This window comes from Thunnus maccoyii, chromosome 12, assembly GCF_910596095.1.
Source record: "Thunnus maccoyii chromosome 12, fThuMac1.1, whole genome shotgun sequence".
In the NCBI taxonomy this organism is placed as follows: Eukaryota; Metazoa; Chordata; class Actinopteri; order Scombriformes; family Scombridae; genus Thunnus; species Thunnus maccoyii.
The window spans coordinates 3,849,395-3,867,458 of NC_056544.1; the positions used below are offsets into that span (position 1 = coordinate 3,849,395).

At 39.4% G+C, this 18,064-nt stretch overlaps 2 protein-coding genes across 4 annotated transcripts; both read left to right on the forward strand.

Moving 5' to 3' along the window:
- Positions 1-3,831: 3,831 nt before the first annotated feature.
- LOC121907970 (serine/threonine-protein kinase pim-2-like) lies at positions 3,832-17,845 on the forward strand. Of its 3 annotated transcripts, none has more exons than XM_042427581.1 (9): positions 3,832-4,051; positions 5,095-5,177; positions 14,741-15,293; positions 15,504-15,598; positions 15,690-15,737; positions 15,983-16,204; positions 16,884-17,064; positions 17,193-17,366; positions 17,483-17,845. In XM_042427581.1, the coding sequence occupies exons 1-9, from the start codon at positions 3,970-3,972 to the stop codon at positions 17,593-17,595; spliced, it is 1,551 nt and encodes a 516-aa protein (XP_042283515.1). In that variant the 5' UTR covers positions 3,832-3,969; the 3' UTR covers positions 17,596-17,845. The 3 variants fall into 3 exon arrangements, with proteins under 3 accessions (XP_042283515.1, XP_042283516.1, XP_042283517.1); XM_042427582.1 differs by having other exon boundaries at positions 5,095-5,168; positions 14,732-15,293; XM_042427583.1 differs by lacking the exons at positions 3,832-4,051; positions 5,095-5,177 and adding an exon at positions 13,451-13,614 and having other exon boundaries at positions 14,658-15,293.
- Positions 5,211-8,354, forward strand: LOC121907971 (serine/threonine-protein kinase pim-2-like). The gene is made up of 7 exons (XM_042427584.1): positions 5,211-5,637; positions 5,848-5,942; positions 6,034-6,081; positions 6,327-6,548; positions 7,206-7,386; positions 7,515-7,688; positions 7,805-8,354. Exons 1-7 carry the CDS (start codon positions 5,223-5,225, stop codon positions 7,915-7,917), a joined length of 1,248 nt encoding a protein of 415 aa, XP_042283518.1. The 5' UTR covers positions 5,211-5,222; the 3' UTR covers positions 7,918-8,354.
- Positions 17,846-18,064: the final 219 nt, after the last annotated feature.

The window sequence follows — 18,064 nt, forward strand, 5'->3', positions numbered from 1 at the left end:
TATGGACATGAACACACTGCTGACATGTAATCATATTGAGGATTAACAGGTGGGTCTTTCCTCCAAGAATAGAGCTGTCTGTAATGTTCCTGTTCAGATCCCATCCCAGTCTTTTGAAAGCCACGGCTGTGAGTGGGTTCACACATACACAGGTGTAGACAAGGTTTCAACATGTGATTCTGGTCTTGGTCTCTGATTTTGGGAGGAGACCTGTTGGGACCAAAGTACATGTGCCTTTAGTCTGTGGTCTGATTTTACTGTTGATTCTTTTGTGTCTTTAAACTGATTATTTTACTGGTAATGTTTGTCGATCATGTGTTGTAAACCTGTGGAAAGAGATTATTTTGTTAATTTTTTAAATAGATATGAACCTCGTTTTCTCAGTCCTCTGATAACATGAGCCTATTTATCAATCAGAAATGCACAGAAATCTGGGTCACTGTTTCAACTGAGGTCATCTTTAAAGTGACTTTTTATTTTTCACTCATCTCGGGTTCTTACTTGCAGCGGAAAAGTTTATTTTCTTGGACAGTTTTTCTTTTAGGGGATTGTTGTAAATTTTCTACTTGAGTTCAGTTTCTTTTGTGATAAGATTTCAGATTAGCACAAATTAAACATGTCTTTTCTACCAACAAGCCCAAGTTAAATTGTGTGTGTTTGTGTGTGTGATTCAGACCATGTTCAGGCCTCTGCTCTCATCTGTATCTTACCTGTCAATAAACTTCTCTCACTCTGTTCAGTTCTGTCTCTCTGCTCTCACTTCTTTCTCCCCACTTTTCCCTCTGTTAGCTGTTCTGTTCTTTCTACATTTCTGCTTAGACATGAAAGCAGACGCTATGTCCACACCATGAAGACAAACTACCATCTTCACTGATCTACTCTGCACCTGCATGTGTGAACAGGTTTTCAAAGAGCTACAAGCTGATCAAATGTGTGTGAACTTGCAACACCAGAAAACAATTGTGACCTCAGTCATTGTGGACTGATTGGTACAATTATTATTATTTATAATTATTTGTATTATTATTTATTTTATTTTATTTTATTTTATTTATTTATTCTTTAAACCTGCAGGGTGCAAATGACTATGACCCCTTTAAAGGATAGTTAGGATTTTTTACAGGTATGAGTTACATACTGGTAGTAATATTGATATTAGCTCCACCCGGGAATCACAGTGTGTTTTCAGGTTAGACCAAAATGAGCCACAAGCACACAAGACCATAAAATCAAAAGCAAGCTTCAAGCTACAATAATCTGCAGTGAGACTAATAATGTGCAACGTGGTACAAGAACTGTAACAAAAGATGCCTAGACCGGAAACAGGATACATCTGAACATGGAAAAAAGAACGTCACGCTTCCGCAGTAGCACCATTGACATGCCCTTACTCTGCATATGCTATATGGAGCTGCCCATTGTCCAACAGATCTGAATGTGGATGTACATGGCAACCTCCAGATACGAATGTGTGGAGCATATTTCTTTTTTGCAATCAACAAAAAGGCCAAAAAAAGTGAAACTTTTGTGCTACAGTAAGTGAAATACCCGCAGTTAAGTAAATGTTAAAAAGCACAAACAACATCTTTTAAATAGTAAAAAAGTAAAGAAAAGTTCTTCCCTGTCTGAAGCACAGGTGCAGTCCCCAAAAATCCATCACTGATAGTTCAGTTATGCCCAGCTGTTTGGCTTTTAGTGTGTGCATGTGTATATATATAATTTTTACAGTATGGTCCAACAATAGGGGCTGCTGCAGTACCCAAAATGATTGCAATTTTGTATTTTATACTCTTGGAGAGTTTTGGATTAAGAATTCATCAAAAAACACCAAAACATCTGCTTATTCTGGAATCAGTGATGTCTCTTTTATTTTAGCAAAATCTGTATTAAAATGAATCAACAGGCCAAAAGCCATCATGTGTTGATGTGATTGCTCCCTTGACATACTCTACATATCCAGGATGGTTCAGTTTCCAGTGCATGTTTGATCAAAAGCTGTGCTGCTGACACACAAGAGGCTTTTCTACCACATTATGATAAAATATCTATAATGAAATATATAAAATAGATATAATCAGCAGGGCCTTGCAGTACAGCTTTATTGTAAAGATGAAACCTTACAGTGAGAAATTAAACCTTTGCTCTAATCTGTCTGTTCTCTTCCTCTCATTTTTATATCAAACAGTCACTAATGAGGGTCTTATTATGGCACAGTGAGTCAAGGGCAAGACAAAAGAGAGTAAATATAGACTAATGGATTCTTTCTGGTTAATTACTAGTCCTTGATTAATTGGCTGTGATTGGGTCAGACTGGAGCTGCTCTAGCAGCCTCAGCAGCTGCACAGATTGGTTTTAATCCTGCTTTATAAAGTGAGCAGCAGGACTAACAAACAGACTGAACAGACGTCTACTGGACTGCACTCTCTGCACACTATTTAAGACAGAAAGGGAAAATGGAAAGTAGAATAATTAAATGTTATTGGAATGAGAATTGAGATTAGATTTTTTTTTACTCCCACTTATGTGGCAGGTATAGTGAGATTTTGTATCATTTTTAGTGTGTAGTTGGCATGCTTGAACAGTCGCAGCACAACAGCCCACATCAGTCTATGCAACCAACAACAGTAGGTATGAAGAAGTGCATATGGAGACAAAGGGCAGCCTGTTGTTGCATCAATTTTAAACCAAAATTGATAAAAATGAAAAGTTTTGATCTTAAACCCTTTAAAATGCAACAATGTAATAATTATTAAAGCTATTAAGTTAATTAAAATGTTCATATTCAAATATAATTTGGATTTTATTACTGGAAAGCCTTTGAATAAATTATTCATTTTCATGTCTGCATTCCTTTCATTAAGAATTTCTCCCTAATTAAATCTGTTGTCCTGGTTAGATATATATATATATACTAAAGAGAGATGATTGCAGCCACTGTTACTGACTGGACTGTCTGGGGTAAAGGTCAGGAGGTCACTGAAATGCCTGGCTCTTATTAGAACAATACAGTAAGAAAGTAGGTATGTTTCTATTGGTTTTTATTTGCATGATTTCATGTACATAACTCAGATATTTGAAAAACAAAACAAAACGCTGGAATACTGCAAAAAGGTTTGTACAGTTGGGTGAGGTGGAGAAGTTGCTTTTTGTATAGTACACAAAGCTTAAAGGCCTCCACTCTACCAGAAAGCCCTGAAAATAAAGACTAAATACAACATGTGCATCAGTGGTGTACCCAACAGCAATGTCCGCGGATCAAGGCCCTTGTTCAACATCACCATCCTCTTCCTCTCTATCACCATAGTGGTTGATAAAACAACTCACACATTAAAAAACACTAATCATCCATCCTAGGTGGGAATTAGTTACATGCCATGATGTATCAGATGATTAAGTATGCAATCTTGTCACATCTGTTTGTTTATATTCACATTAAGGGGACTTGATGGAAACAAAATCTACAATTGACACAATTTATTAAGCTTAAATTTTACAAATTCACTTTTTAAAATATTTTAAACTACTTCAGCTGTGAGTTGATAGTGTTAAATAAACACACATTACACAGAAAATGTGTTAAAAGGGCAAGAAAAGACAAATTAACAGCCCATTTCATTAACATGAAGGGATTTGCTCTCAGAATGATTATTATTTTGGTTTCTTGTGCAAAAGCAGAGATACACTAAATGTCTCTCCAGATGAGACTTTATTCCAAATATGAAGACCAGTGGTGAAGTGGGACTGTAGTTACTGTGGTTGGAGGAAACACACTCCACACAGGATGAAATTAGTCACCTGAACTCAAATAAAAATATAGAATTTTGCCTGCTGTTTGCCTTTGAACTTGTGATGTCACAGTCATGGCATCATTCCATTCCGAATGCAGTTAGTATGTTTTCATATTGAGAACAGAGCCACACTCTGATCAGTACACACTCTTCAGATCTCTGCAAGTGCTTGTATCGTCAAATGAGTCTCGTTCGAAACGTCAACGTCATGTCTTCTACATCTACACAAAAGTTCATGACTCCAAGTTCTGGAAAAGATCGAGGTAAGTGTGAAGTTGTGGCAAAAAACTTGCAATCTCTACTGACATGAGATAATCCATATAATTTATCAGGTGTGGGTACCATTTCTGATTTAGTGCCTCGAGTTGTAGGTAAGAGTCCTGTTGTTGAGAGTTTTTTTAAATGCTGAAAACTTATTTGTGACGTACATGTGTGCTTTGACTTAATAGAAATTCAAAATTTGTAGTTAGTTTACAGACCTGAATATAATGATACAACTATCAAATAATAACTTTTAGTCCAAACAATATTCTGTATACAAGGCAATTCTGTCATGTAATGATCCAACATCTAGGTCCAGCTTTAGTGGAGGGTTTATAACACACTGCTGTTCAGAAAATAATGATATAAAGAGATGGGTTTTAAAACTAATTTTACAGAGATACACAGTCCCTGCTTCTCATTAGTCTAATCAAAGCACCAGTAGAACTCCTATTGTAACTTATTTTCTCATCAACCAAACCATGTTTAAAATGACTGATGGTCTGATGATTGCTATGTTTTAAGTTTTCCTGCCTTTTATACACAGAGGAGGGAAAAACACATTTTGGTAAAATGCACAGTATTGTGGTATATTAAATAGATTTTATTAAATTTGTCACAAATAATAAAATCAATACCCCTCTGACTTTATGCTGCTGCTGTTTTTACATTTATGTGACAGCTTTCAATTCTCATGAGTTGTGTTGAATGTGTTAAAAAATAATGCTAAGTCTGATCTAGACTTTGATGGAAAAGTGATTTGGGACTTATTCAAACATGAGACTGACAGTAAAACTTGCCCACAAATGAACTTACAAGGTGCACGTCTGAGAAGGGTTGAAGTCTTGTATTTGCTTATTTACTTTGCTCTTCCCCTTATTATCAACACCTCATGTTCAGTATTGATATGATTATTCACCTCCATCACTTTAACTAGGTGCAAGTTCATTATATGTTTCTTATGTCAAAGTGCACAACCCCAACGGGTCATCATGCAAGCTTGTGCAGTACAGGAAGTTGTTCACACGGTTTTTCTCATTTGTAGAGAGCAACATGAATTTCAATGTAAGGAAGAGAGGAAGGGAGGACAGTGATGTTGCACCTATGAAAAAGATCAAGGTTTGCAACATCACCCAGTCCACTGAACCCTGCAGGGCTAGCCATGATGGAAAGATGCCCGGGAAAAAAATGAGGCCCAGTGAAGGGTCAGTGAAGAATTATACAAGACAGTGGGGCAAGAGAGAGGCCAGTGTTGATGCTGGGACATCTGCGAAAAGGATGAGGTGTAGCGACAGCACCAGCATCACTGTGTCCACTCCCACTGAATCTATCTCTACTGGATCCAGCATGAAGTCCAGCTCTACCGGATCCAGCATGAAGTCCAGCTCTACCGGATCCAGCATGAAGTCCAGCTCTACCGGATCCAGCATGAAGTCCATCTCTACTGGATCCAGCATGAAGTCCAGCTCTACTGAATCCATCACTACTGTCTCCAGTGAGAAAGTGATCATCAGCCATGTTTTTAACAACGTCTCACTGGAAGAGCAGAAAGTTTTTGAGCTGGCCTCCTCAGGGAGCACCAGCAGAGGTGGGCTGATAGTGTAAAAGAAAGTTAGAGAAAGATTAGTTTGTGTGCTGCTACTGCTGTGTAAGCTAAGTGAAGACACGCTGCCTGCACCTTCTACAAGAGATTACTTTTAGCCTGGCCTTTGTAGAGAGTGAAAGAATGAAATCAGGATTGTTTAGGAGAAGTGTTGGAAGTAAATAGTAAAATAAATCTCTCCGTGTTTGTGTGTAGCTGAATTTGAAGACAAGTATGTCCAGCAAGCACCGATCGGTCAGGGAGGCTTCGGTTCAGTATATGCTGGCTTCCGTAAAGAAGATTCTTTACCAGTAAGTCTTACAAACACGTTAATACACACATTATACCATCACCACAGCTTCAGAAAGTGCCAACCAAAAGACTTGTATTTCTGTCCTGCAGGTGGCTATCAAGCATGTACCCAGGGATATTGTGAGGCGCGAACGAGTGGTGAGTGATTTTATCTGATGTCAAACACAAACTGTTGAAATTCAAACTGTTACCTGAAAGTTGAACATTTCTTTCACAGCTCTAATGTGGATGAGCAAAACAGACAAGCCATCAGTTCTGCAGCTGCTTATATTTCAAACCTTTCTCTTTAAATTGACATTCATATGCAATCAATTTGGATTTGCAAAGATTACCTCAATTGAACCTCATTTACCACTCAACATGTATACATTTGTTTTCTTTAGGTTTGCAATGGGAAGGTGTATTACATCATTCTGGAGGTGGCCCTCATGCTCAAGACTGCAGGTCTACCAGGATCAGATGGACAATCCGCTGCCATATCCCTTCTGGACTGGTACGCTCTTGAACATGAGCTAATCCTGGTTTTGGAAAGACCAGCTTACTCCCTGGACCTTCACAAGTACCTTCAAATCAACGGAGGCTCCTTGCCGGAACATGAGGCTAAGGTACTGAGGCTATGTGGAGGATGCTTCTGTCTATGTGTGTGTAGAAAAGCAGTTCTTGGCATCCTTTAGAGCAGAGCTTACCTGATGAGAAGGTCACTCTGGCTAAAACTGCAACCAAGGTCAACACTTGAATTTCATTTGTCTTTTTCAGTAGAGTGTTTTAGGCTGCAGTCTAAAGCTTGATTGATTTGGTTCAAACCACAACTGAAAAGTTACATTTATCACATTTAGTGTGATCTTAACTGCACATCCAACTTCCTTGTGAAATAGGCAGTACTAGAGAGTGGTGATGTAGGGACTACTCATAGGGCTACTTGGTAAAATACTGTAGCTGGCATGATAACAGCTAACATGATAGCCAGCCAGGAATATGCTAGTGCCAGTCAGTCTCAATCATGGTTACAATAGCTCTCCACGCTAACAGGCTTGGCTGCTGATACAAGAGGTTCACACATTTTATTCAAACAGATATTTATAACATTAACTCTCAATTCAGTTCTTCTGAAAGACAACTAACTTTAAAGTTTGAGGAACTGTTCTGAAAAATTTTGCCTCATGATGTTATTTTAGACACTTTTCCACCCTGCCAAGAATCTGGAGAAAATACTGCCTTACAGTCCCTCTCAACTACTGTATGTCTATGTCTCTCTATCTCAGATGATCCTGAGTCAGCTGGTGGATGCAGCCATTGACATGCACGCCAAGGGTGTCTTTCACAGGGACATCAAGTTAGAAAACACCCTGATTCAGCGTTCTCCAACTGGTGCCCCAAGAATCCGGCTGATTGATTTTGGCTGTGGCAGCTTCTCAACAGAGACATCTTACGATTCTTTCTGTGGTATGATATCCATTAGCTAATTTTTAAGAATAATAACTTTCATGTTTAAAGAAAGCTTAGCCCCCTTCTCATTCTCTCGCACTTTCTGCCTTTGTCTTCCTCCATTTCTCTGCTGCTGCCTGTTCTAGGTACCCGTGCATACGTCCCTCCAGAGTGGTTTGACTGTAACGCATACTGGGCTCATCCCACCACGGTTTGGCAGCTGGGCGCACTCTTCTATTCATTGCTGAATGGAAGAGAATATTTCACAACTGAAGACTTCATCCAGAACCACATTAGAATTAACAGTGCACTGTCCCGAGGTAAGACACAGTTTTATATCAGACAGTATCTTCTTCTGTTGTTGTTTTTTCCTCTCACAGAGTACTGTACCTGCCCCCTTAAACCTTGATCTCCTGCTTTTGCTCTTACTTTTCAGACACCAAGATTTTGTTGTACATGTGTCTGGCCAGAGACTCAATGGAGCGTGCCACTCTGCAGGAGCTACAGTCCTTCCTTGCCTTCACACAACCCAGCCCTCCACCCATCTAAGCCCTCCTCTTCAATAAAAGGCCGTCAGGTTGGTTCCTCCCACCACCCCACATTCTCACAGTCGGGACAGCGCCACACACATATCCACATTGCAGGAAACAGTTAGCATTGAATAATACTCTGTGATGTCTGTTCTTTGCATACGATCCTGCCATCGTTTCTCTTCCTGCTGAGATGCGCCGGAGTCCACCTGACCTCCATCACTGTCTGCTGTGTGCCCTGCTGCATCCTCGGAAATGGAACATTAATACTGGAGAGGAAACTGGAAAAAATACAGCAACAACAACAAAAATGGATCCTGTAGAACACCCAGCCGTCCATGTAGAGGGGATCTCTCCAATTTCCTACAAGCTCAGGATTTTTTCCTCGAGAGAGCTTGCGCTGGGTCAGGAACTATAGCTGATGTTCAATATACAAATAAATTGACCTTCATTTGATGTGGTGGTGTGAATTTTAAGTAAGGCTGTGTTAGAGCACTGTGAGCTTGTTTACGAGACATTTCTTGAGTAAAGAAAGAGCTTCAGAAATGTACTAAGCACAAGTCAGGCTAATTTAGGCTGTTAGATGATTTCTGTCAAACATGTTTAAAGCTATGATATATCTGGTTTATTGTATTCATGTAGAGACAGAAGTACATTGTTACCACTCACGGTTAAGCACATCTTGTGAAGAAACATTTCACACTTTTTTATTCCTTAAAGAATCTGCTGGAAGCTCTTGAAAACCTCAGCAAAAATGTAAGCAGCTATGATTTCACCAGCACAATAGGTATGACGACAGTAAATGATCATCTGAGAAATTCAACTGAAAGAACATGTGAAAATAAAAACTTAACATGAAAACAAAATCCAAACAAAAAATAAAGTAAGTTAAATTGTGGAAACCTTCAGATGAGTATTTCGATGATGAAATATCAATCAATCAATCAATCAATTTTTAATTATATAGCGCCATATCACAACAGAAGTCATCTCAAGGCACTTTTCACATAGAGCAGGTCAAGACCATACTCTTTAATTACAGAGACCCAACAATTCCCCCATGAGCAAGCACTTGGCGACAGCGCTAAGGAAAAACTCCCCTTTAACAGGTAGAAACCTCAAGCAGACCCCAGCTCTTGGTGGGCGGCCATCTGCTTTGACCGGTTGGGTTGAGAGAGAGAAAGAGAGAGGGAAAGGGGGAGGGGGGACAGGAGAGCAACAATCACAACAACAACAACAAGCACAAGCATCAATAGACAGGGAAGGATGCCATCAGGACTGTGAAGGACCGCGAAAGCTCGGCCCAGGACCCATGTTTACCTGTGAGATGAGAAAGCACAAAAAACTCCGGGGAAGAAGCAAAGTTAGTGACATGCATTGATGTTACATGAATGCATACAGATGGAGAGGAGGAGGAGGAGAGAGGAGCTCAGTGCATCATGGGAAGTCCCCCAGCAGTCTAGGCCTATAGCAGCATAACTAAGGGCTGATCCAAGGCGAGCCTGGTCGGCCCTAACTATAAGCTTTATCAAAAAGGAAAGTTTTAAGCCTACTCTTAAACATAGAGAGGGTGTCTGCACCCCGGACTGAATCTGGTAGATGGTTCCATAGAAGAGGAGCCTGATAGCTGAAGGCTCTGCCTCCCATTCTACTTTTAAAGACTGTAGGAACCACCAGTAAGCCTGCATACTGGGAGCGCAGTGTTCTAGTGGGATAATACGGTATTATGAGCTAAATGTTACTTAAATGTTAAAACAGATAAATTTCCAAAATATAAAAACCTTAGAGCTGATAAAAAAAGTTCTGAAAGAGCTTCTCCAGGCTTTATGACTGGAAAAGACAGACAGAGACAAGTAATCTGTCAGCCTACACTGAACTGCCTCAAATGTATAATACAGTATGTGTAAAATTAATATAAATAGAGCTCCTAACATCAGTGTATTTGTACAATGTGACTAGATGTACACCTTACGGATGAAAGGGTACAAGATGATTTTCTTTGAGGTTCAAATTTAAATTGAGAGAGAATTTAAGCAGAGCTCCAGTGTGGACAGAGAGAACAGAACTATTAATAAAATATCATACATGTTATCTTTAATTCAGTGAATATAATAATTGTGTACATACAGTAGATGCTGAACTTACCATAAATGTCATAAAACGCCATGATGCACCAGATTTACAGGCACTCTTAATTATCTTGTCACGTTCTGTAGTCTGTTACTTTTTTTGGCTATTTTAAGATTTAGTCAGAAATCACATAAAAGTTGTCTGAACTGCACTCTCACTAATGACTGATAACAGGAAAGATTCAAGATGTCACAGCCACACACACACACACATAATAAATCCATCCCTGTCCATCACATTTCATTCATTTATCCATTACTGACAAGAGAAAAAGGCCCTATTTAAATACAATTTCAAAGCTGGGCCTGAATGGATATTGTTTGTTTATTAGTGTTGTTTCATGTATCACATAGCTGTAAACACACAGCCAGGAATAACTCAAAGGGTCAAGTTATGTGCAAACATGCAGACACAGAGAGAGAAACTATATTTGATCAGACTGATGCATACCACATAACCACAATGTCTCCAGGTAGACCTCCCTTGGATGTCACGCCCTTCTCTCCCCATGTTTCTGTTCTGCAATAAAGACAAAAATGCCCCAAATATTTCTTAAAAAAGAGAAAAAAACTTCAGGTAATAAACTATTAGAGCAAAGACAACAAGGACAAAAAAGATAAAGTAAAGTTTTTTAGGAAGGTAACTAGGCTGCTGTTTATCTGTGCCATGGTGAAAAATAACCGATATATTTGCTATAACTTATATATTATGTTATATAATATATGATATATAGCCAATAATTTACTCAAGTACTGTACCTATGAGCAATTTTGTAATTTACTTGGGTAATAGCTTCTTTTTTTGCTATACTTGTAGTAGAGTTATTAGCCGGTTTTCAGATTAATATTTTACACACAAAACATATGATCAGTTTAGAAAGTATGATTCTTTGTTATAGATGAAATTTCCCAACTGTATATAAAGTTGTAGTTGTTGTAGTTAAAAAGTTGCTTTATTTCTCTGTAATAATAATCCAATAGTTTTGTAATTGAGTATTTTTACACTGTGGTACATTTACTCAAGTAAAAAACCTGCATACTCTGTCTGTTATGCATTTACAAATGCCCAACCCCAAAGACACCAAATATACTGTACTGCTGCAGAAGTTACACAACATTTTTTCAAAAATGAACCCAACTTCTTACATACAGTGCTGCTTGAAAGTTTGTGAACCCTTTAGAAATTTCTGTTTTTCTGCATAAATATGACCGAAAACGTGATCAGATATTTACACAAGTCCTAAAACTAGATAAAGTGAACCCAATTAAACAAATGAGGTAAAAAAAATAAACTTTTTCATTTATTTATTGAGGAAGATTATCCAATCTCACATATTTGTGGGAGGCAAAAGTTTGTGAACCCTTGCTTTCAGTAATTGGTGTGACCCCCTTTTGCAGCAATAACTTCAACCAAACGTTTCGGGTAACTGTTTATCAGCCCTGCACATCAGCTTGGAGGAATTTTAGGCCATTCGTCCTTACAGAACAGTCTCAACTCAGGGATGTTGTGGGCTTCTTTACATGAACTGCCTGCTTCAGGTCCTTCCACAGCATTTCTATAGGATTAGGGTCAGGACTTTGACTCGATTATTCCAAAACATTATCTGTCTTCTGCTCTAACCATTCTTTGGTAGAGTGACTTGTGTGTTTAGAGTTGTTGTCTTACTGCATGACCCACTGTCTGTTGAGCCTCAGTTCACAGACAAATACCTTAACATTTTCCTATAGAATTGACTGGTACAACTCAGAACTCATAGCTCCTTCAATGATTGCAAGCTGTCCTGGTCCATAAGCAGCAAAGCAGCCCAAACTATGATACTGCCACCATCATGTTTCACAGATAGGATAAGACTCTTATGCTGGAATGCAGTGTTTGCTCATTGCCAAACAGAACACTTCTCTCTCAAGCCAAAAAGTTCGATTTTGGTCTCATCCATCCACAGAACATTTTTCCAATCAGCTTCTGGCTTATCCATGTGATCTTGAGAGAACCGTAGACGGCAGCAATGTTCTTTTTGGAGAGAAGTGGTTTCTTTCCTTGCAACTCTGCCATGCACACCATTGATGTTCAATGTTCTCCTTATGATGGACTCATTAACATCGACTGTAGCCACTGCAAGAGAGACCTTTAGTTTCCTAGATGTTACCTTGGGGTTTCTTGTGGCCTCCCAGAGTGTTACACGCCTGCTCTTGGTGTGATTTTTGCATCAATTTTAAATGAAAAGTTAAAATTGAAAGTTGAAGTTTTGATCTTAAACCCTTTAAAATGTAACAATGTCATAATTATTAAAACTATAAAGTTAATTAAAATGTTCATACTCAAATATAATTTGGATTCATTACTGTAAAGCCTTTGAATAAATTATTCATTTTCATGTCTGCATTCCTTTCATCAAGAATTTCTTCCTAATTAAATCTGTTGTCCTGGTTAGATATATATATATATATTAAAGAGAAGTGATTGCAGCCATTGTTACTGACTGGACTGTCTGGGGTAAAGGTCAGGAGGTCACTGAAATGCCTGGCTCTTATTAGAACAATACAGTAAGAAAGTAGGTATGTTTCTATTGGTTTCTATTTGCATGATTTCATGCACATAACTCAGATATTTGAAAAAACAAAACAAAACGCTGGAATACTGCAAAAAGGTTTGTACAGTTGGGTGAGGTGGAGAAGTTGCTTTTTGTATAGTACACAAAGCTTAAAGGCCTCCACTCTACCAGAAAGCCCGAAAATACAGACTAAATACAACATGTGCATCAGTGGTGTACCCAACAGCAATGTCCGCGGATCAAGGCCCTTGTTCAACATCACCATCCTCTTCCTCTCTATCACCATAGTGGTTGATAAAACAACTCACACATTAAAAAACACTAATCATCCATCCTAGGTGGGAAGTAGTTACATGCCATGATGTATCAGATGATTAAGTATGCAATCTTGTCACATCTGTTTGTTTATATTCACATTAAGGGGACTTGATGGAAACAAAATCTACAATTGACACAATTTATTAAGCTTAAATTTTACAAATTCACTTTTTAAAAAATTTTAAACTACTTCAGCTGTGAGTTGATAGTGTTAAATAAACACACATTACACAGAAAATGTGTTAAAAGGGCAAGAAAAGACAAATTAACAGCCCATTTCATTAACATGAAGGGATTTGCTCTCAGAATGATTATTATTTTGGTTTCTTGTGCAAAAGCGGAGATACACTAAATGTCTCTCCAGATGAGACTTTATTCCAAATATGAAGACCAGTGGTGAAGTGGGACTGTAGTTACTGTGGTAGGAGGAAACACACTCCACACAGGATGAAATTAGTCACCTGAACTCAAATAAAAATATGGAATTTTGCCTGCTGTTTGCCTCTGAACTTGTGATGTCACAGTCATGGCATCATTCCATTCCGAATGCAGTTAGTATGTTTTCATATTGAGAACAGAGCCACACTCTGATCAGTACACACTCTTCAGATCTCTGCAAGTGCTTGTATCGTCAAATGAGTCTCGTTCGAAACGTCAACGTCATGTCTTCTACGTCTACACAAAAGTTCATGACTCCAAGTTCTGGAAAAGATCGAGGTAAGTGTGTAGTTGTGGCAAAGAACTTGCAATCTCTACTGACATGAGATAATCCATATGATTTATCAGGTGTGGGTACCATTTCTGATTTAGTGCCTCGAGTTGTAGGTAAGAGTCCTGTTGTTGAGAGTTTTTTTAAATGCTGAAAACTTATTTGTGACGTACATGTGTGCTTTGACTTAATAGAAATTCAAAATTTGTAGTTAGTTTACAGACCTGAATATAATAATACAACTATTAAATAATAACTTTTAGTCCAAACAATATTCTGTATACAAGGCAATTCTGTCATGTAATGATCCAACATCTAGGTCCAGCTTTAGTGGAGGGTTTATAACACACTGCTGTTCAGAAAATAATGATATAAAGAGATGGGTTTTAAAACTAATTTTACAGAGATACACAGTCCCTGCTTCTCATTAGTCTAATCAAAGCACCAGTAGAACTCCTATTGTAACTTATTTTCTCATCAACCAAACTATGTTTAAAATGACTGATGGTCTGATGATTGCTATGTTTTAAGTTTTCCTGCCTTTTATACACAGAGGAGGGAAAAACACATTTTGGTAAAATACACAGTATTGTGGTATATTAAATAGATTTTATTAAATTTGTCACAAATAATAAAATCAATACCCCTCTGACTTTATGCTGCTGCTGTTTTTACATTTATGTGACAGCTTTCAATTCTCATGAGTTGTGTTGAATGTGTTAAAAAATAATGCTAAGTCTGATCTAGACTTTGATGGAAAAGTGATTTGGGACTTATTCAAACATGAGACTGACAGTAAAACTTGCCCACACATGAACTTACAAGGTGCACGTCTGAGAAGGGTTGAAGTCTTGTATTTGCTTATTTACTTTGCTCTTCCCCTTATTATCAACACCTCATGATCAGTACTGATATGATTATTCACCTCCATCACTTTAACTAGGTGCAAGTTCATTATATGTTTCTTATGTCAAAGTGCACAACCCCAATGGGTCATCATGCAAGCTTGTGCAGTACAGGAAGTTGTTCACACGGTTTTTCTCATTTGTAGAGAACAACATGGATTTCAGTGTAAGGAAGAGAGGAAGGGAGGACAGTGATGTTGCACCTATGAAAAAGATCAAGGTTTGCAACATCACCCAGTCCACTGAACCCTGCAACAAGGTGCAGGAGGGTGTCAATCCAAGGAAGAGGAGGGCTAGCCATGATGGAAAGATGCCCGGGAAAAAAATGAGGCCCAGTGAAGGGTCAGTGAAGAATTATACAAGACAGTGGGGCAAGAGAGAGGCCAGTGTTGATGCTGGGACATCTGCGAAAAGGATGAGGTGTAGCGACAGCACCAGCATCACTGTGTCCACTCCCACTGAATCTATCTCTACTGGATCCAGCATGAAGTCCAGCTCTACCGGATCCAGCATGAAGTCCAGCTCTACTGGATCCAGCATGAAGTCCAGCTCTACCGGATCCAGCATAAAGTCCAGCTCTACTGGATCCAGCATGAAGTCCATCTCTACTGGATCCAGCATGAAGTCCAGCTCTACTGAATCCATCACTACTGGATCCAGCTCCACTGCATCCAGCGCTACTGTCTCCAGTGAGAAAGTGATCATCAGCCATATTTTTAACAACGTCTCACTGGAAGAGCAGAAAGTTTTTGAGCTGGCCTCCTCAGGGAGCACCAGCAGAGGTGGGCTGATAGTGTAAAAGAAAGTTAGAGAAAGATTAGTTTGTGTGCTGCTACTGCTGTGTAAGCTAAGTGAAGACACGCTGCCTGCACCTTCTACAAGAGATTACTTTTAGCCTGGCCTTTGTAGAGAGTGAAAGAATGAAATCAGGATTGGTTAGGAGAAGTGTTGGAAGTAAATAGTAAAATAAATCTCTCTGTGTTTGTGTGTAGCTGAATTTGAAGACAAGTATGTCCAGCAAGCACCGATCGGTCAGGGAGGCTTCGGTTCAGTATATGCTGGCTTCCGTAAAGAAGATTCTTTACCAGTAAGTCTTACAAACACGTTAATACACACATTATACCATCACCACAGCTTCAGAAAGTGCCAACCAAAAGACTTGTATTTCTGTCCTGCAGGTGGCTATCAAGCATGTACCCAGGGATATTGTGAGGCGCGAACGAGTGGTGAGTGATTTTATCTGATGTCAAACACAAACTGTTGAAATTCGAACTGTTACCTGAAAGTTGAACATTTCTTTCACAGCTCTTATGTGGATGAGCAAAACAGACAAGCCATCAGTTCTGCAGCTGCTTATATTTCAAATCTTTCTCTTTAAATTGACATTCATATGCAATCAATTTGGATTTGCAAAGATTACCTCAATTGAACCTCATTTACCACTCAACATGTATACATTTGTTTTCTTTAGGTTTGCAATGGGAAGGTGTATTACATCATTCTGGAGGTGGCCCTCATGCTCAAGACTGCAGGTCTACCAGGATCAGATGGACAATCCGCTGCCATATCCCTTCTGGACTGGTACGCTCTTGAACATGAGCTAATCCTGGTTTTGGAAAGACCAGCTTACTCCCTGGACCTCCACAAGTACCTTCAAATCAACGGAGGCTCCTTGCCGGAACATGAGGCTAAGGTACTGAGGCTATGTGGAGGATGCTTCTGTCTATGTGTGTGTAGAAAAGCAGTTCTTGGCATCCTTTAGAGCAGAGCTTACCTGATGAGAAGGTCACTCTGGCTAAAACTGCAACCAAGGTCAACACTTGATTGAATTTCATTTGTCTTTTTCAGTAGAGTGTTTTAGGCTGCAGTCTAAAGCTTGATTGATTTGGTTCAAACCACAACTGAAAAGTTACATTTATCACATTTAGTGTGATCTGAACTGCACATCCAACTTCCTTGTAAAATAGGCAGTACTAGAGAGTGGTGATGTAGGGACTACTCATAGGGCTACTTGGTAAAATACTGTAGCTGGCATGATAACAGCTAACATGATAGCCAGCCAGGAATATGCTAGTGCCAGTCAGTCTCAATCATGGTTACAATAGCTCTCCACGCTAACAGGCTTGGCTGCTGATACAAGAGGTTCACACATTTTATTCAAACAGATATTTATAACATTAACTCTCAATTCAGTTCTTCTGAAAGACAACTGAGACTGACAGTTCAGCAGTGTTTAAAGTTTGAGGAACTGTTCTGAAAAATTTTGCCTCATGATGTTATTTTAGACACTTTTCCATCCTGCCAAGAATCTGGAGAAAATACTGCCTTACAGTCCCTCTCAACTACTGTATGTCTATATCTCTCTATCTCAGATGATCCTGAGTCAGCTGGTGGATGCAGCCATTGACATGCACGCCAAGGGTGTCTTTCACAGGGACATCAAGTTAGAAAACACCCTGATTCAGCGTTCTCCAACTGGTGCCCCAAGAATCCGGCTGATTGATTTTGGCTGTGGCAGCTTCTCAACAGAGACATCTTACGATTCTTTCTGTGGTATGATATCCATTAGCCAATTTTTAAGAATAATAACTTTCATGTTTAAAGAAAGCTTAGCCCCCTTCTCATTCTCTCGCACTTTCTGCCTTTGTCTTCCTCAATTTCTCTGCTGCTGCCTGTTCTAGGTACCCGTGCATACGTCCCTCCAGAGTGGTTTGACTGTAACGCATACTGGGCTCATCCCACCACGGTTTGGCAGCTGGGCGCACTCTTCTATTCATTGCTGAATGGAAGAGAATATTTCACAACTGAAGACTTCATCCAGAACCACATTAGAATCAACAGTGCACTGTCCCGAGGTAAGACACAGTTTTATATCAGACAGTATCTTCTTCTGTTGTTGTTTTTTCCTCTCACAGAGTACTGTACCTGCCCCCTTAAACCTTGATCTCCTGCTTTTGCTCTTACTTTTCAGACACCAAGATTTTGTTGTACATGTGTCTGGCCAGAGACTCAATGGAGCGTGCCACTCTGCAGGAGCTACAGTCCTTCCTTGCCTTCACACAACCCAGCCCTCCACCCATCTAAGCCCTCCTCTTCAATAAAAGGCCGTCAGGTTGGTTCCTCCCACCACCCCACATTCTCACAGTCGGGACAGCGCCACACACATATCCACATTGCAGGAAACAGTTAGCATTGAATAATACTCTGTGATGTCTGTTCTTTGCATACGATCCTGCCATCGTTTCTCTTCCTGCTGAGATGCGCCGGAGTCCACCTGACCTCCATCACTGTCTGCTGTGTGCCCTGCTGCATCCTCGGAAATGGAACATTAATACTGGAGGGGAAACTGGAAAAAATACAGCAACAACAACAAAAATGGATCCTGTAGAACACCCAGCCGTCCATGTAGAGGGGATCTCTCCAATTTCCTACAAGCTCAGGATTTTTTCCTCGAGAGAGCTTGCGCTGGGTCAGGAACTATAGCTGATGTTCAATATACAAATAAATTGACCTTCATTTGATGTGGTGGTGTGAATTTTAAGTAAGGCTGTGT

What these genes read in the sequence shown, in the direction of transcription:
- LOC121907970 (XM_042427581.1), top strand. Translation starts at nt 3,970, where the DNA reads ATGAGTCTCGTTCGAAACGTCAACGTCATGTCTTCTACATCTACACAA. An exon ending in AAGTTCTGGAAAAGATCGAG is followed by an intron (nt 4,052 to 5,094) that starts GTAAGTGTGAAG and finishes TCTCATTTGTAG; the next exon opens with AGAGCAACATGAATTTCAAT. An exon ending in CAACAGTGCACTGTCCCGAG is followed by an intron (nt 17,367 to 17,482) that starts GTAAGACACAGT and finishes CTTACTTTTCAG; the next exon opens with ACACCAAGATTTTGTTGTAC.
- LOC121907971 (XM_042427584.1), top strand. Translation starts at nt 5,223, where the DNA reads ATGCCCGGGAAAAAAATGAGGCCCAGTGAAGGGTCAGTGAAGAATTAT. An exon ending in TTGTGAGGCGCGAACGAGTG is followed by an intron (nt 6,082 to 6,326) that starts GTGAGTGATTTT and finishes TGTTTTCTTTAG; the next exon opens with GTTTGCAATGGGAAGGTGTA. An exon ending in TGCCGGAACATGAGGCTAAG is followed by an intron (nt 6,549 to 7,205) that starts GTACTGAGGCTA and finishes TCTCTATCTCAG; the next exon opens with ATGATCCTGAGTCAGCTGGT.